The sequence below is a fragment of the Zosterops lateralis genome (assembly GCF_965231275.1).
Source record: "Zosterops lateralis genome assembly, chromosome: Z".
Taxonomy (NCBI): domain Eukaryota; kingdom Metazoa; phylum Chordata; class Aves; order Passeriformes; family Zosteropidae; genus Zosterops; species Zosterops lateralis.
The window spans coordinates 18958599-18982089 of record NC_139800.1 but is presented as its reverse complement, the minus strand read 5'-3'; the positions used below and the strand labels follow the sequence as shown (position 1 = coordinate 18982089).

The window sequence follows — 23491 nt, the reverse complement described above, 5'->3', positions numbered from 1 at the left end:
GGAATTCAATTCTTCAGGCTTCATGGTGGGACCAGCTGTTCGGACAGGGGGAATGGTGGAAGAAGGTAATATTCTTTATAACGTGCTCCATTGCAGGCATTGTCTTCCTCCCGTGTCTGATCCCTTGTTTCATTCGACTGATACATTCAGTCGTCCAAGGGATGCAAATAGCATCCCTTCCCATGGATCCAGAGGCAGCACAAGGGAAAACTGTGTCCAAAATAATGAAACTTGAGGAAGAAAAGGGTAAAAGAAGGGCTGCAGAGGCCCTAAAGGAATTCGAAGAGGAGCGGAAGCTCCAACAAGGTGATGAATCCTCCCAGGAGGACTGGGAAGAATGTGACTTTTAAACTAAAATTGAGGTCAATAAAGGGAGAAAAGCGAATTTTTAATTTGATGAATTATTAGGCGGGGGACTGTGATAAAAATAGGGTAAAAATTCGTGTATAAAATAATAATTCGATGTATAATGAAATAAAGCTAAAGTAAAATTGTAAAATCCAGTAGAAGGGTAACCGTTCTCTCTCAGCCTGCTAATCTCAGTTGCAAAAGACAGGACGAAGATCATCAACTTAGACAAAGACACTGGCCAACCCTGATAAGAATCACTTCCTCGCCAAGGCAAGGAGAAATTCCTTCCTGACGACGATGCCAATTTCATCAACCTTCTGGTGCCACAAGCGGAATGAAATCAACATAAGACAGACTCTTGGAATTGACATAAGAAAGGAGCCTTCCCGGAATGAGACAACTAGACTTGATGAGATCCGGGAGGGCCATCGAAAAGAAATCCGGACTATTCAACCCACCTTGGACACCTGGACTGCCTAAGGGCAGAAAAATCCTATAAAACGGTGGACTGAGAGCTGCACTGGCGTGGACTAGGGCGTCTGGTACATCGGTGCGGACCTCTATCCACCCAGCGCGCGCTGACAATTTCCTATTTTTGTGGTTTTTCTCTTTTTCAGGTGCTTGATATTCTGTTGTTAATAAATTGTCATTTATTAACCTGAAATTTGCCTTTGCATTTATAACAAAATCATCTCTGGACTCAGCTTTCAAAGTGCAGAACAGAGACATCTTTCCAAGTTCTTAAATTCAGGGAAAGAATGAAGTAAAATTTGATTAATACATTATCCCATCACTTCTCAGAATAAGGAAAGCTACATTAAATTGTTAAACAGATCTAGATGAAACAGCAAGCTAGTACTGAATTTAAGTGTGAAATTCCAGTTCTAGCTTATGTAAGATTTTATTATGTCATCTCAACAGACGGAAAAACTCATGCTAATTTTAAACAAAATTAGGTGTTTAGAAATTCAGTGAACATGATCATGAACTTGAAGGAACACATTCCATTAAAGAAAAAAATCTAAAGACACAGGAAGTACCAGCCTTTCATGGTCAGGGGTGATATGGAAAGAGGTCCAATACTTAATATAAATCAATCCTGGTTTGCATGTTTTAAATTAACATAAGCTTCTGTTAATGACTACCTGCAGTTACACATAACTGTATATCAACATAAATACATATGCATTGATTTCTAGAGGTCTGGGAAAATTCCATGATGAGGCTAAAATGTGTCTGGTCTTTCCTCTCTGGCATACCAGAAAAATACTCTGGTGATAGATTTACCCACTACAAATACCATCATAAATATATTTAAAATTTGAATTTTTTCTTCCCCTAAAGTGTGTGTATTTTTATAAGTCTTGTGCAAAACTTTGAATCCTCAGAAGAATATAAATATTAATTTAAACATCTGTCGTAAAAGTACTTTCTCTCTCTTGAAGTTTCTTGTTATTTCACTCATTCATATGCCACTGACTCTACACTGACGTTTTCAAGAATTATAAATACCTGATCAGTTACACATTTATGTTCTTATTCTCAAGGATTTAATTTGATTTAAAGCGCACCCTCTGTCAAAGCACGGAGATTTAATCTGAGGATTTCTGTTTGTTCTCAAGGAACAGAATCTGTAACATTCCAAGTGAACTGTCACTTCTGAAAAACATCATTAGCTTGTTGTCTGCCTGTTATTAGCCACTAGATCATTTTGTTCCTGCTTTTTGTGGCAAAAAAAAAAAAAAAAAAAAAAAAAAAATCCTTCGCAATTCCGTATTGTGCTGAAAGATACCTGAAAAGTTGAGTACCTAAAATATCTTTTCCAAGAGGAAAAAAAAAAAAAAAAAAAAGGCCAATTTAAACACCCACTGTGTGCAGCGCGTTTTTCAGAGGCAGCTCTCTTCGCTCTGATCTAGCGTATTATTACACACGCTTCAAGTACGAGCACTGGAACCACGCATGGTTGTTTCGGCGTGATCCTAAAACAAAGATGACTTATTGCAAACAAAAGCTGCGCGCAGGCTGTCCCGGGGGCCGGCCCCAGGCGGGCTGGGCTCCCGCGCGCGCAGCTGTCTGGCGCAGGGCGCTCCCGAGGCGCGCACACACCTGGCAGCGCCGGGGAACCACCGCCCGGGGGCCGCGGCGCGCTGGGCTGACAGAGCTCCCCTCCCTCCCCGCCGCACCGCCCCAACACAGAACAGTGCGTGCCCCTGTGAGAACGCATTTGGGAAAATCACCCGGGATTAAATCCCTTTCTCCCGCCAGGCTGCGCTTTGCAGAATCACAAGAATCAATACGCTTGGAAAAGATCTTTGAGGTGATCGGGCCAACTGAGGTGATCGAGTCCAGGGCGAACAACCGCGGTCAGCCAGACCATGGCAGTGAGCGCCACAGCCAGTCTTTCCTTGAACACCTCCAGGGACGATGCCTCCACCACCACCGTGGGCAGCCCATTCCAGTGCCTCATCAGCCCTTCTGTGAAGAAATTCCTCCTGACTCCCAGCCTTTCGGTCTCCTCCCTGCGCCACCCCCACCGGCTCAAACACGGACCGCGCCAGGATCGGGGCGGAACCGGGAAGTGTCTGTTTAAACAAACACACGTGGAAGGGGCAGCCCGGGCGGCAGCGCTCGGAGGCAGCGCACGGACCCCCGGATCCCCTCGGCGCACGCCCCCCGTCCGGCCTCGGCCGGGCCTGGCCCGGCCGCGCCGACCCCGCCTCAGCCGAGCCCCCGCCCGCCCGCCCAGCGCCTCCCCCCGGGGCCGCCCCGCCCCGCCGCGCGCTCACCTTGCTCCGCGCCCGGGGACACCCGCGCGCCCGCCTTCCCGGCGCGCCTGCGCGCCCGCGCCGCCGCGCGCCCCTCCCCCGCCGCGCAGGCGCCGCCCGCGGTCGCCGGGGCAACGGGACGCGGAGCCGGGCGGCGGCGGCGGCCGCGGGTCCTCGAGCCATGTCCCAGATCCTGTGCGAGTGGCTCAACCGGGACGTGAAGCTCTCCCGGCGCATCGGTGAGTGGGGCGCCGCTGTGCGGGGACGGGCAGGCTCTGGCAGCGGGGACAGCGGGGCAGCGGGGTCAGGGTCGGGCCGACGTGCCAGAGTTTCCCCCCCCGTGGCCACTCCCCTTACGGGCCCGCCCCCTTCTGCGTCCGCGCGCCTCCGCAGGTACGTTTTTTAATCTCCCTGTGCAAGACAGGGACTACAGAATCGTAGATCCATCAGAGTTGGAAGAGAACTGCAAGACCATCCAGTCCAAACACGCCCCTTGTAGCCCCTTAACCACTAAACCACATCAGCCAGCGCCAGATCCAGACACCTGTTGAACACCTCCAGGGATGGTGATTCCACCACCTTCCTGGACAATAGGTTCCAATGCCCGAATATTTTCAAGCTGAAGTTAATTCTTCTCGAGGGACAGGTGCTCTCAGGAGATGGAAGATGCTCAAACTTAAACTGCTAATAAGGACTCTAGAGAATAAAACAAAGTTTAATATGTTTAGAAGGTAGTGCTTTGTTTTTAATGGCAAGTGTTGTGCTGACATTGGAAAAGCATTTCTTCTGCAAGGACGGAGCAAAATTAGAGAAAATTATAGGGAAAATTAGAGGGCTGGGCAATCACCAATTGTATGAAGTTTAACAAGGTGCCAAATTCTACATCTGGGATGGGGCAACCTACATCTGGGATGTAAACTGAGGAAGGAGATGCTGGGAAAGCAGTGCCACAGAAAAAGGCCTGAGGATCCTGGTCAGTGGTGAGTGGAACATGAGCCAGCAGTGCCCTGGCAGCCAGGAGGGCCAACCCTGTCCTGGGGACATCAGGCCCAGCATGGCCAGCCCGGCAAGGGAGGGGATTGTCCCCTCTGCTCTGCACTGGGGCGGCCTCACCTCGAGTGCTGGGGGCAATGTTGGGTGCCACAGTGTAAGAAAGGCATTGAACTACTAGAGTGTCCAAAGGAGGGTCAAGAAGATGGTGAAGAGTCTGAGGGGTAAGCTGTGTGAGGAGTGAGGCTGACGTCACTTGGTCTGTTCAGCCTGGAAGAGACTGAGGGAAGACCTCACTGCATTTACAAGATATTAGATACAAGATATTAGTCATGAGGGGAAGAGGAGGGGCGCTGACAGGACCCAAGGGAATGGACTTGTGTTGGGAACACTCGAAGTTGTGTCAATGGAGGTTTATGTTGAATATTAGGAAAATGTTCTTCCCCAAAGGGTGGTTGGGCACTAGAACAGGCTCTCCAGGGCAGTGGTCACAGCACCAGCCTGACAAAGCTAAAGAAGCTTTTGGAAAATGTTCTTGGGCCCATAGTTTGTGACTCTTGGGGTTTGCTGTGCAGGGCCAAGAGTTGGACTCAATTCTCATGGGTCCCTTCAAACTCAGCATGTTCTGTGATTCTGTGATTGTATGAAAAGGAGCAAATTAGAGCAAACTTTTTTATTATTATTATTTGCATTTTCTATGGAAAACTTATTAATTCTAGTTTATAGATATTTTCACAATCTTAGTGACAATTATGATGATGTTTGCATTTTAAGACTGAAAATAGAAATTATTGTGTAAAGCTGATGTTGCAAAATGACAGAAAGTACACCTATTTGTGATTTGAAAAGTATTACTGCTAGATCAATCTCCTAAAAATTTCTTTGAATTATTTACTAAACTTTGGATTTAGTTTTGTTACAAGCACAGTAACATGTTTAATTAAAATTAACACTTGAATTCTTCTAATAATTTTATTTTAAAAACCCCAAACAATCACAAAACCCCCAAACTTAGTTCCAGGATCATTTCCAGAAGAATTTTCTACTGGCTACCTCCTAGGAGAACTTCTACACAAATATGGTCTTCAGGATGACTTTGAACAGTTTTCACAGAACAGGTTAGTACATATGAATAACATTTGGTCTCCTATATAAAGTAACAAGTCTCTTACACAAAGCAGACAAAATATGTGTTTTCTCAGCTAGGGTTTGCTAATGCAGTATAGAATTTATTGAGATTTAAAATATTTTTCAGTAATTCAAAAGCTCAATATGTTTATGCATGAATTGATTTCATATTTCCAGAGAAATCAATCATACTTCTTCAAGAAAGTTATGCATTTTAATTGTAACTACAAAAGCAACAGGTTAGACTAAAGGTTCAAAAAACCTTTCAAGAATGTCTGTAAGACTGAGAGTAGTGGAAATCTTCCCATTATTTGTGTAGAGTAAGGAATACACAGGTGTGTTGTGGTGGTGACCATAACATCTTCACTAAAATGAAAATGTTGGAGAAACATATATAAGGCTCTGAGTGGAGCTCTGGCAGAAGATCTTATAAGGATCAATAAGTTTACAAGTAATCTGGTGTAATATCTATAATCAAGAAGAACTGTAAAATGGAAAGCTGAAAAATATTATGCAGATCTGTGAGCTTTTATACACCGGTGGTACAATTCATGATGTTGGCTTATGCTGTGTTTTGTCAGACCATGGTGCACATGTACATCAAGAGTTCCAGGCTGTACATAATCCTTCTGTTTCTTCTGAACCTCTGCTTTATGTTCATTGAACTTCTCATGCATTCTCACACTTTCCTATCCCAAGTCACACCAAATTGGAGGAGTGCAGGTTGAGCACAGCTAATAAAGGCAGCTAACAAAAAAGCAGATTCTCACAGCCATTTTTGAACTCTGTTTCTAGGACTTAGGATCTCTTAGGAATTTCTGGGATCATTGGAAAACCCCAGGTAATTCTTAGAGAGCCGGCTGTTGCTGGGAAAAATAGCAGTAGGAGTCTTTTATTTCTTCTAGCAAGCTCTAGCACCTTCTAACAAGTTTTCTCAGTTCTTCCCAGTAAAAGAAGAGCTCTTTGAGCTTTTGTCCAGGCAATTAGAGAGGTGCATTTATTGAAGATGCACTCCAGTAGGTGCAAGAAGCGATTGGAAACTCTGCTGAGACAGTTTATGTGTACTCATGGGACATGAGGATGCAAGGCAGAGCATGATACTCAGTACCCACCAGAACAACTACCCAGAGTGTTAGAGGCCTCAACTTGAATTTCTCTCCAGTGAAAGGAGTCAATTCTCCCTGTCTCAGATTGATGGGAGTGCCTTCATCAGGGGGAGGTGGTGGCTTTGCCTGCAGAGGTGCTTGCTCATGGAGGAGCTAGCTGTGTTACCAAGTCAAGCTGCTGCAGAGTGAGGTTGGTACGCTGGATCTTCTCTGAGACACTGCAGATACAGGAACCTAGACCCACAGCTGTGCTGAGGGAGAGGCAGGCAGAATTGTGTTAGGAAAAGGAGGTGACAGGCAGCTGGTGACTTCTGTGAGGAAAAGGAAGGTGTCTGCTCCTCCTGCTGAACCACAGCTGCAGAAAAGGTTCATTACGTGGTAGCAGATGAGTGCTGGTGGCACTGTGTAACAAAACGTCTGAGCAGGTGAAGTGTAAACAACCCTGCAGCACCAGGAGGAACAGATGGGGGTAGCAGTGGGAGACTTTCTTCAGTAAGAGATGGAAATGCCATCAGCCGACCTCACTCACCAGCCAGGGAGGTTTGCTTCATGCTTTTGCTATTAGATGCACTTTGTGTGCACATGTATCAGAATTTATATAATCCAGTGTGGTCTTTCTCTTTTTGAGAAGTTATACATAGTAATGAATGCAGTTACCTGTACAGCAGTATAAAACTTCAGCCAAGTGTGTATTCCATTATTTAAGGAAGTCCTCTGTAGGTTGTTTTTTTTCCTCCTCCTGTCTTGACATAAGTGTCATGACTATGCCTAATGCAGCAAGTTGGAATTGAAAATAAGTTTATGTTCTGTTTTTTTGTTGTTGTTGTTTTTAATAATATAGAGGTACAGATGCAAAAATTAACAATTTTTCTCGCCTGGAACCCACCCTTCACCTTCTTGGTGTGCAGTTTAATGAGAATATGGCCCAAGACATCATGACAAGACAGCATGGGGCTGCGACAAATCTTTTATATGAATTGTATATTGCCTTAGAAAAAAAGAGGAAGGCAAAGCTCACTGGAGTAGTCATGGAAGTAATGAGACCTGCAGCAACTGCAAAGTTTAAGTCTACTGAAAATGGAAATCAAGAGGTAACAAACTATGTCTGTTTTGTATAAATACAAAACTTTCAAAGTATCTTGTGTGCTTTCCCCCTCTACTTTGAAAATCTCCTATTCAAAACCCAGTACTTAGAAGGAAAAGAAGCAGTTCCTTGCTATGTCTTATACAGTGGGTTTACACATCTTATTGGGAACTCAGTAGGATATTGATCTTCTGTGTTTTGTGTTTCTTTGATTTGGTTCATTCTGTGTTATCAGCTCTGTTTTTGAGATTTCTCAGATTTAAAATATTATAACAAATGCTGGTAGTTATTCAGCAGCTACCTTTTTACTCTCTTGAATGGCTACAGATTGCAGACTGCATTGCGGTCTAGACGTCAACTCAGACGAATTTCCCCTTCAGGAAACCTATTTATAAATATGTCAAGCTCTGTGCCACAGTGGTTTGGTCCATTCTGTTGCAAGTCTCTCCATATATTTATACTGCACTCCATTCTGCAATAACTGTATGCTTAGAAATACAAAGAGAGAAAAATAAAAGGAAAAGAGAACATCTAAAAGGAAGTCAGTATTGATGTGGTAGATTCTATTAACTTCCTTCTTGTTTTCAGTAGTAACATTCAGTATGTCCAGACCATTATTTGTTAGCAGGATGAGGAGTTTTTAAGAAACTATGTATCATGAGTTAAATTCAGCTGGGAGAAATTTCTTTTTTTTTTTTTTTTTTTTTTTTTTTTTTCTTCTGTCACTATTTCTGAAAAACAGCCTACAAGCAGAAAATTTACCAACATGTGCAAAGATAGTACCAAAAAGTCAATATATCCCTTTAACTGTAGAATGATAGCTTAAAGAAATTGAGCAACTGAGAATTGGTCCTGTCTTTAGACTAGTTCAGAATGGCATTTGCATCATGGAATAGTTGAGGTTGGAAAGAGCTTCTGGAACTCATTTAGTTTATTGCCCCTGCTCCAAGCAAAGTCAGCTATAGCAGGTTCCTCAAGACCTTGTTCAGTGGGGTTTTGAATATCTACGAAGCTGGAAACTTTCAGTAAAGAAATGCTTCCTTCCCTCCCCTGGTGCAGCATGGGATAAATCCTATGACTGAATAATGACTGTGGATGGCTACAGGCTGTTCAGAAAGTACAGGAGGGTAACAAGAGGCTGAGGGTTTGCCCTTCTATATCAAGAGACGGATTGAATGTGAATAGTTGTCTCTGAGGGATAGACATAAGCAGTCTGAAAGCCTGTGGATAAGAATCAGAGGCCAAAGCAAAAAATGGAACCCTGTGGCTGGTATTTGCTACAGTCTTCCTGACTAAGGTGAGCCTATTCTACCAAGTCCTGCTCCAGCTATAGCAGGCATTGTGCTTGCAGGCTCTTGTCCTGCTGAGGGTCTTCAACCTCCCCAAAGTCTTCTGGGAAAGTAGCAAAGAGAGCTGTAGGCAATCCAGGAAGCTCCTGGAATGGAGAATAAGTTCTTGAGCCAGGTAATAGACAGCCTTACCAGAGGGGATGTGATATTGGACCTGATGGTCACCAATGCAAACAGGTTAATGGGGACATCAAGACTGGAGGCAGCCTGCGCTGCAGTGACTATGGGTTGATGGGATGTTAGTCCTGAGGTATCAGGTAAGGAGTAAAAGTAGATCCCTGCACTTCAGGAAAGCAGACTTCCAGCTCTTTAGGGAGATAGATCACCTGGGAGACTGCCCTCAGGGAAAAGGTAGGAGAACAGAGGTGGCCGATCTTTAAAGAATTCTTTCATAGTGAGCAAGAGCTAGCAATCCCCAGGAGCAGGAAATCAGGCAAGGATGACGAGAGATTGGCATGGCTGAGTTAGGAAACTGCTGGGAAAGCAAGCACACAGGCAGCTGAAGCTGGAACAGTGAGCTGGTAAGAGTATAGAGATGAAGTATTGTTGTAGGGATGGAGTGATGAAGGTGACTGCAAAGCTGGAACTGAACTTGGCAAGGGAAACAAAAAATAACAGGAGAAGCTTCTACAGGTATGTTAATCAGAAAAGGAAGGTCACAGAGGAGGAGAAGGATGAGATACTCAATTTTTTTCCCCTCATTCTTCACTTTTCCACAACCTCTTGAGTGGATGAACAACAGGATGGGAACTGAGGAACAGGCTCATGAAGTGAGCCCATAGGAATATAATGAGATTTAACAAGGCCAAGTGCTGGTGCTGCACCTGGATCAGAGCAATCCCCAGTATCAGCACAGGCTGGGCATGAACAGACCCAGAGCAGCCCTGCCCAGAAGGACTTGGGGGTGCTGGTGGGTGAGAGGCTGGACATGCCCCGGCCATGGCACTCACAGCCCAGAGAGCCAAACGTGTCCTGGGCTGCATCCAGAGCCCCGTGGGCAGCAGGGGAGGGAGGGGATTCTGCCCCTCTGCTCTGCTCTGCTGAGACCTACCTGGAGCTCTGCATCCAGAGCTGGGATCCCAGCACGGGAGGGACAGGGACCTGTTGTAATGAGTCCAGAGCAGGCCACCAAGATTATTAGAGTGATAGAGCACCTCTGCTATGAGAAAAAGCTGAGACAATTGGGATTTTCAGCCTGGAAAAGAGAAGGCTTCAGGGCTGCCTAATTGCAGCATTCCAGTACCTGACATAACTGAAGGGACCCTACAAGAAAGAGGCGGAAAACTTTTTCTGAGGTCTTGGAGCAACAGGGAATGGGGGACTGCCTTCACACTAGATGAAAGTAGGTAGTAGTAGTAGTAGTAGTAATAGTAATAATAGTAGTAGTACTAGTAGTATCTCATAGACTAGTTACTAGGAAAAAATTCTTTTCTGTGAGGATGGTGAGGCACTGGCACAAGTTGCCCAACAAAGTTGTGGATGACTCATCCCTGGAAGTGTTAAACACCAGGCTGAAAGAACTCAGAACCTCCAGAGCTCAGAACCTCCAAGAAGAGCAAAGAGCCCAAAACTCTGTAAAGTTACTTTTATAGACTTCTGAAGTATTTTCTGAAGGTTATGTGCTTAATGAGTTAGAGCCAGTGTGAAAACTTCCTGATTCTGTGCTACACGTTCATGTTTATAGAAGAACAAAGAAAAGTGATGTGCATGGAAATAAAGCCTATGTACTCTGATGAGACCTTAAAAACATTCCCATTTAAAAATCACTTCATGTGAAATTGGGAGCTTTTGCATATCATCAAGCGTGGAAAATATTTATAGATTTGAAAACAAAGTGTGCGTATCACAACTTGTATGCATTTGAGATGTCCTTGTAGAAAGAGTTTTGTGTCATTCTTATTTTGTGAAGAAAAGATGGAGCGTTGCACAAAAGCAGGAAGATGACAGGAGAAGGGCATCTATAGTGGGTATGGCCTCAGAACATCTTGTACGTCTGTGTAGCTATTCTGATGAAGTAAAAAAGGAGAAATAAATTTCTTTAGACACAGTAACATTCATCCAAAGCAGAATTCATAGTTTATATAAAGGAAATGGCCAGGTATCAGGGTGTGGAACCACACTGACAAAGTCATTGACTAATTTGATATGTATTTTATGTGGCTAATGAAGGGAGAGAGTCTTGCTGTGGTTATTTAGCTGTTCTATTGCCATTACATGGACAAGAAGGAAAAAAAGTCCCTTCCTGTATCTAGACAAGAAAATGCAAGCAATAAACAAAATATTCAAAATAACATTTAAAAAGAAGATTTTGGAATATCTCTTTTGATGTATTATATATTTTTCACTGTCTTTGACTTCCTTTTATAATAACTGTTTTTCTTCTTTATTCTGCCTTTATCTGCCTACATGTCTGGTGCACTTTAAATGAGCATAATTTATATGTTTGTTACTTCTTGATCATCTGTGCTAGTGTTATCTAAAGTGTTACCTAATTGTATTCTCAGTTTCTGTACCAGGAAACTGGTAATATTTTCTGTGCTGTATTCAGACCTGAAACAGGTACCATACTAGAACTAGAATTCGATGAAAGGCCTTAAAAGCCTGTAAAGCACTGCTCATCTGCTCAAGTCTGGAGCCTGATAATCTCTTCTACTTTCTTCCTGGAAGATAATTTTGGCTTAATTATATTTGCTTCATATCAGCATAAAATAGGAAGGAGACAAAATGAAGTAATGGCCAGGATTCAAACAGCTGTTACACAGATTCAAAAACAACCATCAAGACCAACCATAAAATCTTTTGAAGCCAAAAGATTCTTAAAGAAGAAAAGGGAGGCAGAGGTAATTATAATCTATGTTGTTTTAATGCTAATTACATCAACTCAAACCCAATGATTTCTGGGAATGTTTAGAGTTACAAATAGTGTACTTGCACCATCGAAAAGCTGCTGACTGTCAAAATTATATTAATTCAACCATTAAAAATTGGGCTGAGTATTTGCATGATTATGATTTTTGCAGGCTTTTTAAAATAAGAATTGTTTTGATGTAAGAGAAATTTCACATTGAATAAGTACCATAGATAAGTAGTAATTTGATTGCTGAGAGTAGCTATGAGTCTACTGGAAAGAATACATTAAATAAAAGCATTAATGTTCCTTTTTGATTTGTTCATGATAAAATTTTGCACCATGTTTGAACTGTTCTATAACACACTATGAAACTGTCTGCTTATTAAACACTAGTAACAGCTGAAATTTACAATAACCTTAAATCAAATCAAGAGATCCAGCAATTAAAAAAAAAAATCTGCATTATCTAGTACCAAAAATTGTTGGACTGTAATTCAAGTTCATGGATTGTATTGTCATTAGGGGTACAAGTATTAGTACTTTTTGTAACTGGGCAACAGTAACAGATGTATTTAAATCTAGAGTTTAGTAAACTATAGTAAGACAGTTACTTGAATAACTATCAGGGTTACATTTAAGCTACTGAATCTAAAGCAGATCATATTCCAAAGCATCTTGTTTCAATTCCCAATATGGTGAGAATTATATACTCTACTAGAGGCCTATGCAAAATCAGAATTACCCTGCAGAAAGAACAGCTGCAAAATTCTAGGATTTTCTGGCTGGTGGAAGTAGGTGTAGCTAGGAAAGGGAAAGAGGTCAAGGAAGTGAAAGGTGAAAGATGGTAATCATCTTGTCTTTATTCTTGGTTAGATGATGCCTATATTTTCAGTGTAAGCATTTCTGTTGTACTAACATGACATAAAAGTAATTCTTTAGTACTTGATCTGTTGAACTTTCTTAATTTTGCTTCATGATGAGAAAGGAAACATAAAATTTTGTGTTACTTCTTCAGAACGTGTACAAGGAGATAGAAAAGTTCGAGAAGTCTATGACAGGAAATGCCTCTGCAGTACACAGCCATGTGACGGACAGGTAACATTTGGATGTTAAATTGTTAGGCAGGATCTTACCTCAGGTGTCTGCTATGTAGACAGCTACTTGTAGAAATAATAATGTTTCATTTACTTTAAACTGTGATTATCCTTTGAATGAATGTCACACTAGCCCTGATTTCAAGTCCAACACAGTTGCAGTGTCCTTAAGTTACCTTTACTTGTAGTAGGCAGGGCTCAAGCTTCCTCCACTACTTTTTGCCACAAGAAAAGGCTCAAAATGTATCTTTTCTTTGTTCATTTTTGTCAGTGGATCTGAAGGTCAGTTAGCCTTGCAGCAATATAGGAATGATTGTGGATGTGCATATACAACAACATATTTCAAAGGAAAAAGAAGTAACTTTTATCCTGAAACTTATCTGTATGTTGATTTATTTGTGAATAATTGCAAGTAATTATCATTCTGTCACCCTTAGTGATATGCGTACCCTACTCAGATGTGACAGTCATGCATTCTGCTGTGGATATTTCTGTGTATAAAGCTGTGATTAATAGCTGTGAAACTACTCAGACTTTGGCTATATTGGCTGTATAAACCCATCTTTCTTTGACATTCTATGAGTCATCCTAATTTCCTGTTTCTGTGGGATTTAGCTTCTTATTGACAAAGAAACTAATGATTAGTTGGCTGAAGTCAGTGCTGGAACCTTCCTCTGGACCTAGTGGACATTGTGGGGCACAAGAGCATCAAGCAGTAGCCATAGAGCCCACAGAGTGATGTTCTACATTTGCTAGACTTGCACGTAACTATATAGGCACCTGTATGAAAAGATCCTTAAGAATGGTAATTCCTATCTTTCTTTTTCCAATCAGTGATATGCAAGAATTACTGCAAACACAGAAGTTTCAAGAAACAAGTCTAGAAACTAGACCAGAGATGAAAACCGAGCTGTTAAGTATTTATTCAGATGATGAATATATAAGGAAAATTCAAAAACGTCTAGAGGAAGATAGATTCGCTAGAGAACAACGAGCAAAGAGACGACGAAAAATGCTAGCTGATCAGTTAGCAGCACATGAGGCTCAAGAGGTGGGAAGTTTTTTGCTGAAGTACGTAGTCTTTGCATTTAATTAGTAATCTAAAATATGCTTACAAATATGAAATGAGTACTTGTGGAAGGCTGAATAAAATTTGAAGGGAATAAAGGGACTTACACACTTACGTCTGAATATCTTTTATGTCAACACTTGGAAAATATGGAAGGTTGACTGTTCTTCATCACCGCTCTTACATCACACACCATACTTATAAACTTAAGAGGACAAAATTAAGGCAGCAGAACAAAGATTATTAAAAATGCATTGCAGACCTGCCTTCTACTCCCTGCTTCCCTTCCCCAAAAGTTGAATATTCTACAGTATCAAAATGTATACTGGTTTTAAAGAAGTTTCTTTAGTTTTTCTTACTTAAAGTTATTTAATTTGAAGTTTCTTATTAAGTTTTCTTATTTAAAAACAACAAAACTTGGCATTCCTTGTTTGAAAACCTGTATCTATAAATGTGTTATATGAAGGTTTTGATCTGGACTGATGAATTCTGAAATGGTTGTGCTGGATGATACAAAGAATCAAAATTTTATTTGCAGGTCAGAGATTTGGTGTTTGATGTGTTATGAAATAGAAGATATGTCTCTGGAGAATGTCTGTGTTGTGTCTAAAAATGTATGTTGCGGATTATTACATTTGAATCCTGTCCTATAAAGTGCTAGGCTTTTGAGATTCTTCTTCATATATTCCTCCTTTAAAAGCAGGTTTTAGATTACTAATTTCACAGATTTTATCTTTTATAATGAGTCTATCAAAACACAGCCTTATAGCTTACTGGATTTGTTTGATTTCTGATTATTTTTCATTTTAGTATTTCCCTGTGAGTCCTTAGATTAGATCATATGTGTTGAACATACATAGCTGAGCTTATGTCTACTGTTAATAATACTAGTAATATTACTACTACTACTACTACTACTAATTCATAATAATAGCATTTCAACATTTTCAGCATGTCTGAAAATATGAGCTATTGCACACATATATATTTTTAGGCCTTGGCACATAGTGTCTGGAGTTTTTGGGGTTTTTTTAATGTTAAGAAAAGGTTTAATCTCTTGGGGTAAACATCAGAAGTTAGATGTTTCTCATCTCAGAAATATATTCTTGAAAAACACCTGTAGTGGCTTAGACCAAGAGTCCATCTCTCCATATAGCCTTTCTCTGAGTTCTTATTCAAAGAGATACATATCATGTTCTTGTTGATATGCATAGGCCATGAAGAAGTTTTGCAACCCACTTCCCTGACATCACTGCAGTCCCAAAACTTGCTCTTTAAACACTCTCAAGTCTTGCAGTTCCAGCAATTTGGACCATTGAATCAAAAAACCATGGCTACCAGTCAGCAGAGCACTTTGTGAATACAGCAGCTCAGTAAGCTCCAGAGAAGCTCCAAATCAAGTGAAAACTAGCAATAGTGTTCCTAGCTTCCCAGGAAGAAAAATCAGCTTTGCTATATGAACAATTGAAATCACAGACTGCAGGGACTAGAAGGAAAGGCAAATGATCATTTGACTGAAACAGTAATCTGCCCATATCAGAGAATCTATTTAGTGGTAATTTGGTTCTAAATTAGCAGAGGAAAAAACTGTTTTGTTAGAACTTCGTGAGATTTCAGACATTAGATGTTACTTGACTTAGGAGAAATGGGAAGCAAATTGAGGTATTTTCTTTAAAAAGTGAATGAATATAGAAAATAGTTCAGGGTTGCTTTTTCCTTCTATTAAATATTGAACCAGAAATGTTTTGCTGTCTGAAATTGCAGTGTTTATGTGCATTCAAGTCTGAGTTTTACCTCCACTGCATTGATCTTGAACACGGCATGGGATTCAGAGTTAAAGGAATTTCATCACTTCAGAGTGCTGTAACATGTTTCATAACCATATTTATAAAAGTTTATTAAAAGAATCTTGTTCAAATCCTTTTTTTTTTAGCACACTTCAAGTTGGAGCCTGGGAGAGAAAATACTTTACAATTGCATGACAGTACTCTAGGTGGAGCACAGCATGATGCCAGTCAGATTTTCATAGACAGGTGTTGAAAGTATTTGACAGTTGTATGACTTCATCCCAACTGAACCTTTATCTCCACCATTTCAACAAATTATTGGTGATTTCTACTTGTTATTTTTAATGCTCTGTTCAGATTTTATATCTCTGAGTTTAAAAGTTATCAGACATTATTTACTATCAACAGTAAATTGAGAACGTGAAAATGGAAGGAGAAACAAATCGTTACTAGCTTACTTGTCAATCAAATAGATTTATGTATGCTAAACTCTAAGTTTTGGTCATAATTTTATGACCACACAACAGCACAGAATTGTCTCACTTGTATGTAAATCAAACAAGGAAATAGAAAAATAGAAAAACATAGTATAATAACTCTGTATGAACAACCTGAAACATAAACACATTAATGTTTGGCCACTGGATGCCACTGTTGTCTTAAGTAGGTAAAAATGCGTTCTTAATGCATTCTTATGCATTCTTAATAGTAATTTTTCAAAGTCCTCAGTTGTCCCATTTGTGATATTTATGATTTCTTCAAGCACTTCATAGTTCTCTATGAAGATGTTGATGCAAAATGTTAGATTAAAAACGTTTTCTACAATTTTTATTTTGTGTCCTTGTATGTTCAAAAGTCTCAAAACTTGCCAGCCTTTGGCTTGAGTACTGTGTGCATTCCTTTTTTTATGAGGGATAGCTACTAATGCTGCACTCCCTCAGCCAGTGAGGATCCTTTTTGAAACTATGAGTTTGGAGTTTGTTTTTCTGAATCCTTATTTATCTGTTGTGTAGTTTTGAGTTAATTGCATTTTCCGTTTTTCTTGTTCCTCAAGAGTTTCCTGCTGGCTCTTTTTAAGCCTAGTGAGCATGCCAAAGTATTTGATGACTTAGAATATTAAAGTTCTCTATCCTTTTAAAAAGAGAAGATCTGTTTTGGCTGCTGTGAAGTGTTTTAAAGGAGCATGTTCCAATTTCCTTTATGAAGAGGAAATACACCTAGAGAAGGTGTTTTAATTTCTCACTGAACCAAGTGTTTGCACCATTCAATTGATAGTTTGAGTATGACAAAGGACCACTCCATTAGGGTAGCTCCTTCAATTCTCTACAAATAAGGATTTTAACATCAGTTTTCCACTGATGAAGGTTTATTACAGCTGTAATAATTTGTGGTGGAGTGTAAGCACCATTAATGAAAAAAATTAAGGATACTTAATTGCGATAGGAAGTAAACTGTGTAATCTCTGCTCTTCTTGAAATCTTAATTGAAATACTAAAGTACCATGAAACAGTGGGTAGAACTGAGGCATCAAACTGAGGCATCCTCTTATTGCCTTGAGTTTATGAAGGCAAGAGAAAATGGACAGATTAACTCTTCAGTAGGCAGTACTACTGGAAAATTTTATCACTGGAACTATATTGAATGACACATAGAATGAAGTTATGACTGCATTGTTTTCCATTTCATTTGTGTGTATGATGATAATTCCCTCCATAAACAAACTACTTACAAATAGTACAGTACAGATAAAGAACAAAACAAAACACATTCAAAATTAGATCCTCATTTTGTGCAAAGCTTTGTAGAGAGACGATATAGTATCTAGGTGAAGGACTTTACAATTAAGCCGGGAGAGGAGTGCACATTTGTCACTAGGTCTGTCATGCAGTATCATAAGACTCAGTACTGGAAAAGCAGAGGGCAAAGCCCACATTTTGGCTAAAATAAGGAAAACGTTAAGATATTTTTATATTAGCTTAATATTTTTAATTCACCAGAATTTAATCAGAATGCACTTTAGTCCAAGAAGTTGTGAAGGAAAAGAAACTTCAAAAATGTGGAAAGATATTTGTTTGTTTGTTTGGCTTCTCCCCAACATCAACATTAAATATCTAAATTATTTAGAAAATTCCTGCTCTTATTACTGCGATTGCAATGGTCTAATGATTTGCATTAGAGTTCTATTACAGGGGTTCTGGCTGCATTGTGTAGGACAGATCTAGACCTCTTCATAGAATTTTTTTCATAAATAATACATGCAATCAAGTTGGACTTTTCATTTATAGGTAAAGTTACATGAGGTGTTTTGCCCTCTCTGTCACAGACAGCTGATGAAAAAAAACAGAATGAAAGAAGCTGGAAGTGATACTTTATTTTTGTGTGTTTTGTTTTGTTTTTTGTTTATTTTTTGTTTGTTTGGTTTGGGTGTTTGTTGTTGTTGTAGTTTTGGTTTTTTAAAAAAATTACTACTATCTGACTTTACTTATGCCTCTGTTTTTAGGAAAATGAATTTTAGATCTTCAAATCAGATTCCAGTTTAAGTCCTTAAGTTTGAATACATTTCATAGCAGTTTCGATGCATCAGAAGCATATATTCAGCAAATCAGAAATTTCCTCTAGAATTCTGCTGTGGCATTGGTATTTGTCAATGATACTTATAAGGCAAGCTGATGTTTTTGTTCAGGACTCAAAAGGAGTTTTGGACTGTAATAGTGAGGCAAATCATTAGGTTTGATTAAGCATTAGATTAGATACCAAGAACAGTATGGAGAAGTGTAGCAGTGAGAACATACTATTATGTTTCAAGAATAATTTGAAAAATAACAATTCACAGCCTTCAAAGTGTCTGTGCACACAGGCCATGTCTCAAGAAATGGTTCAGAATGATTTTCCTTTAGTACTGCATAGTGTAATATATTTGTGTCCCGATGAAGACACTGGAACTATTACCCAGAAGTGTTGTATTTTGCTCTATTCTGAATTCTTTCTTATAGTTCCAGTCTGCTGAATAGAGAAGAATGGAGAAGATAATTCCCCCAAAAGAAGAAAAAAATGCAAATCTGTAGAAAATGGATTGCTTAAGGATGCTGTAGGTTATGGCTGAGAATGGGACTGGTGAATAACAGGGTTAAATTAATGATTTGAGGAAGGAGTATACCTTCAGATATGAAGCTGTTATTTGAAATATGCTGCAGTTTCTTTGCACACGGGAAATAACCACAATAAAATGGAGTTAGTCTGACCAGATGTATTTTTACTAGGTATTTCAGTTAATACATACTTTGAATTCTTACATAATATGTGGAAATTGTACTAATAAATAGATATGAATGTTGTTATGAATTTATTGTCCCATATTAGCAGGTGAATGCTGTCATATGACAGCATTCCTATTTCTCATATTAGACTGATGAGTTTTCTAGGAAATAGTTTATCAACTGTACTTAGTACTATTATTTTTTTATCTTGTAGAAGGCTTACCAGGAGGAGCAGCTCATTTACAGACTAATGAAACAGTCTCAGCAGGAGCGGAGGATTGCTGCTCAACTCATGCATGTTCGGCATGAGAAAGAAGTGCTAAGGCAAAACAGAATTTTCAGGGAAAAGCAATATGAAGAAAGACGTCAGAAGGAGTTCCAGGAAGCTCTTGACAGAGAAGCGGTAAAAGATTGATCTCTAAATTGCTGCAGGAGTTCTAGAATACCTTCATGTTACAAAGTGGAAATTTGTGTTCTCAACTGTTATATTTCAGGACTTTTCTGGTGACATGATGATTTAGTGATGAATATATTCTTTTATCTTTGTTCAAAGTAACAGCTATAACTAATAAGGATGTAACTGTAACTGTGGGACTGAGTGCATTTTTGTCCTGTGTTAAAAGTTCAGGGAAATTTTGCAAGGAGAAAGAACAGCTAATCTACCTGATCTGGTGAAAGGTGTGGCTGCCCATGGTAGTGGGTTTGAACTAGGTGGCTTTTAAAGGTTCCTTCCGACCCAAACCATTCTATTGTTCCATGATCCTGTAATAGGGGATGAAGCTGAGCATCTGAAAATCTGATTTTGATTTTTTTTTCATATTGATTTTAATTTTGTAGAAAAACATCTCTGTGTGCTGAGTTTGAAAGGCACAGTCTCACAGAGGCAACAGGACAATAACCTAAGGTCCAGTTTCAGGAATCATGTTCTTAATTTCATTTCTGTATGATCTGTTAAAGTCTGGTTTTGACAAGTGCTGGAGAAGTTTCCCTCATGAGTGCTAATTTCTGCTTTGAAGTTTTAAGTTGATTAAAAGGACTTAAAATTCTGTGGAAAACTGCCAAGTGCTCTGCTCATAGTAGGCCATAATGTAATACTAGAAATTTTATTTTTCTCTTGTCAAAAATGATCAGCAACTCCAAATCCTCCAACACAGCTGGAGTCCTGTGTTATCAGCAGCTATAGCTATTGATTACATCACCTCTTTAAGTATGCTTTCAGCCACCACCTCAGGAGGTGGTGATGGAGCACACCACCACAGGAACTACTGATTAATTTTCTACCATGGCCAGAAATCTTTCAAAGATTGAACAACATCAATAATATTAAATATTATAATCTAGTAAGATAAATTACATGTTTTAAATGAGCTGTTACAGTGAAAGGTGCAATTTCACTGCCCTCAAGGACTGCATATGTCTTAAACTGTTTATTATAAAAGAAGTAATGAGTTTCTCCTTTATTTTATTCTATTTTAGAAGGCAAACAAATGGGAATTTATAGAGTGAATAAAAATGTTTAGATTTCTTTATGCATTAGTCTGCCTGCTGGCTATGCAACAGTGGTGGCAATCAAGCTACTTTTGTTTTCTTAAGTTAAAGGAACAAGTTAGAGGTTTTTTTCAGGACTGTGTTCCTCAGGACTTTCATTTTCATTGCAATCTCAAATTTACTCCTTAAAAACAATTCCAGGTTCTTGCAAAACAAGAAACTATTGATAATGAAGAAGAAATAACCAGGGAAAGAGAACACCATAAGATGATTGCTGCTGAAAGAGCTAAGGCACGCTATAAAAAGCATTATTCTCTATGCTGGGAAATGATAAGCCAAATCATTGATTTGTCAACAAAAGTAGGAGAATATCGTCAACTGACGAACAAGTGAGTATGTAGCTGCTAGGCAAAAATAACAGCTGGTAAGTAGCTGTTAGGCTGCATTATTCAGACTGGTTTAAGCATTATAGAAAATTATGTAGTTTCTCAGATATTTTAGATGGCAGCTGCAATTAGTTTGTATGTGAGAATGCTGGTATTATTTTTGTGTTGAGGATTCACTGATGTGTAATACAGAGTGAACTAATGCTAGAGCCTTAGCATAATTTCTTGGAAACGCAACTAGAATTTTTAGGAGACCAAAATCTGCTAGTGCCACAGTTTGTAGAACTTCTAATTTCCTTTCTTATTAACAAATTCCTTAGTTAAAAGTTAAAAACTGAATGATGCTCATCTCATTCTACTTGGCTTCACTAGGTGGACACTTCCTCAGAGTAATACCAACAGGATGAATTTCCCAAGATATATAAACTGCCTGGACTGTTCAAAAGCACAGCAACTGAGCCCAAATGCTCTGGCATGCCCTAATTTGTACAGGCTTTCTGAGAAGGTCCTATGAAGGCAGTAATCTCCAAGTGCCTGTGCCATAGAAGTGTTTCAAGAGCCATGGAGTGGGGCTTTATTGCTGTGGTTCTTTCATTAGAATTCAGTGATTTGACTGTGGGCTTAGACTTACAGAATTAGAAAGTGTGCCAAAATCTTACTGCTTTTTAGTGTAATTGTATGTTAAAATAATAAAAGTGTAACCATATAAAATACACATGATTGTATTTCATGGAAATTATATAAAATTAGGCTTATTTAGTAGGTGACAGAATAGTCAGCCTAGGCACACAATTTAGTGAAATTACTAGCTAAAGTAAAAGTTTAATTCATATAATTCTGAATTAATTTTGATTTTGAGGAAAAATATTCTATAGATTTTTGGCAAGAAGAGGCTTTACAGCACAAAAGGAAAGAATATTTTAGGGCAGGGAAAAGTAGTGATAGCAAAACAGTAGTAGCAATAGTTACTACACAGCTCTGCCAGCTAAATATTGTGTGATGACACATTTGTGAAAACACTGAAGCCTACAAGTGCCTACAGCTGTCATAAAAGCAAACAAACACTTACAAAAGGCTGTAATAATTACAGGATGCATTATAAACTAGAAGTAGTTTAGCATATGCTTGTTTCGTGATTGGGATTCTCATAAATTTGGCTATTGTGAAATATCCAACCCTCTAATTTTTGGTTTAGAACTCTTTTTTTCCTTTTTCCTTTTTTCTTTTTTCTGCAGCCGTGTTCCACTAAAACTGATGCTGGATTGGAAGGAACTTTTTTTAAATGGGAAACCAATATATGAACAAGCCTCAATTCAACCTTTGCCAGATGAACCTAGCTCAGAACAAATTGTAGAGCTGAATAAAATAAGTCTGTTAGATGAAAAAGATTATGGTGAATACAAGGTACACCAAACTGATAAGGCATAATGGAAGATAATACACCTTGCTTTTTCATAATCATAAACTTTATGTTGTGATCTTGCATTTTGTTCTATTACTGGTTTCTAGTGTCAAATTTAGACAAATGTTTTCTTTTCATTGCTTGATATTTTACCCAAAAACTGTATTTGATGTTAGTAGCAGTTATAATTCCATTCTTATATATAACCTTGATTGTATTTCTTGGGTTGTAGGACCAGCACATTAATTGCAATGCAATGAGTTTTCAGCTAACTGGACTTTAAAGGTATAATTAATATTACCAGATTGGGAAATGTGACAGAAAGTAACCAGTAAAAGCAGTAAAATGAAATACCAGACATGTTACAAAACCTGAACTCTTAATTTCAGCAATTTTGAGTGAAAGCTCTCTAACAAGAATAATTGGTTTGAATGAACTATTTGTTTTAATATGGTAACGCTTTCTTAACTTATTAAAAATGGCTGACATTTTTATTAATCTTCTGTTAGAATACAAGTAAATATTTTTCAGGGTTTTATATTACCTTCATCAACTTTTCAATACATCGATGTTATTTCAAAATTGAAAGATTAAGGATTGATGTTTTCCTGTTAAAATGTATGTACAGTTTTTTCAAGATTATATTCACAATTATATTCATTAAATCCCACTATATATTTAGATTTTTCAAAAAACTTGGTGAGTAGAAAGTGAGAAAATCATGGCAAATACCCAGTCTTTTTCTTGTTGGGGATTTATAAATACAATATATATTTGCTTTTTATCCACATCGTGAGCTACTTGGTACATTTTTCTTTTGCAATGGTTATAGATGTTCATTATGAATTTCTGTGATGCATGCCTGAAAGCTCAATTTACTGCAGCTTCATTTTTAACATGCACTTTTCTAATTTATCCCTTTATAAGGTCCTGATTCACGGCATAGAAACTCAAGTATGAATTTTGTTATTATTTTCTTAGGTGAATAAAGGGCTATACACAAAGTCAACAAGGAAGACATAAAAGACAGGCAGGAAACAGAAGAGAGCACTAACGAAAAATTAAGTTTTTCAGTGGTATTTTCATTTACATTATGAAGTCTCAGTAGTCTTCTCTAACTGTGACTTCACTGAATGTCCCAAAAATTTGTTAACACATACACATTTAAAGCCTCTTTTTTCCTGCCAGGATATTTCAAATTATTTCATAATTAATTTATTTGCAGATGTTGTTAGTCTTATGACTTTCTGAATCATTATTCATCAAAAACTGGCATCCTATGGCACATGAAACTGCTGGCACCAATTCATACTTATGTCTTCTAAAAACCTAAGTGAACAGCTAATTCTTTCAAAGTCTTGCTTCTAGGTAAAAATGTATTGGC

General features: G+C 38.9%; 1 protein-coding gene across 1 annotated transcript in view; it reads left to right on the top strand.

Moving 5' to 3' along the window:
* Positions 1 to 3285: 3285 nt before the first annotated feature.
* SPEF2 (sperm flagellar 2) overlaps positions 3286 to 23491 on the top strand; it is a 67149-nt gene continuing 46943 nt past the window's right edge. Inside the window, exons 1-9 of the mRNA XM_083883148.1 lie at positions 3286 to 3355; positions 5122 to 5224; positions 7182 to 7431; positions 11476 to 11613; positions 12640 to 12719; positions 13553 to 13769; positions 19046 to 19234; positions 20521 to 20708; positions 21941 to 22109. Of these exons, the coding sequence (XP_083739274.1) occupies positions 3298 to 3355; positions 5122 to 5224; positions 7182 to 7431; positions 11476 to 11613; positions 12640 to 12719; positions 13553 to 13769; positions 19046 to 19234; positions 20521 to 20708; positions 21941 to 22109 (1392 nt within the window). The 5' untranslated portion in view covers positions 3286 to 3297. The remainder of the gene's footprint in view (positions 3356 to 5121; positions 5225 to 7181; positions 7432 to 11475; positions 11614 to 12639; positions 12720 to 13552; positions 13770 to 19045; positions 19235 to 20520; positions 20709 to 21940; positions 22110 to 23491) is intronic.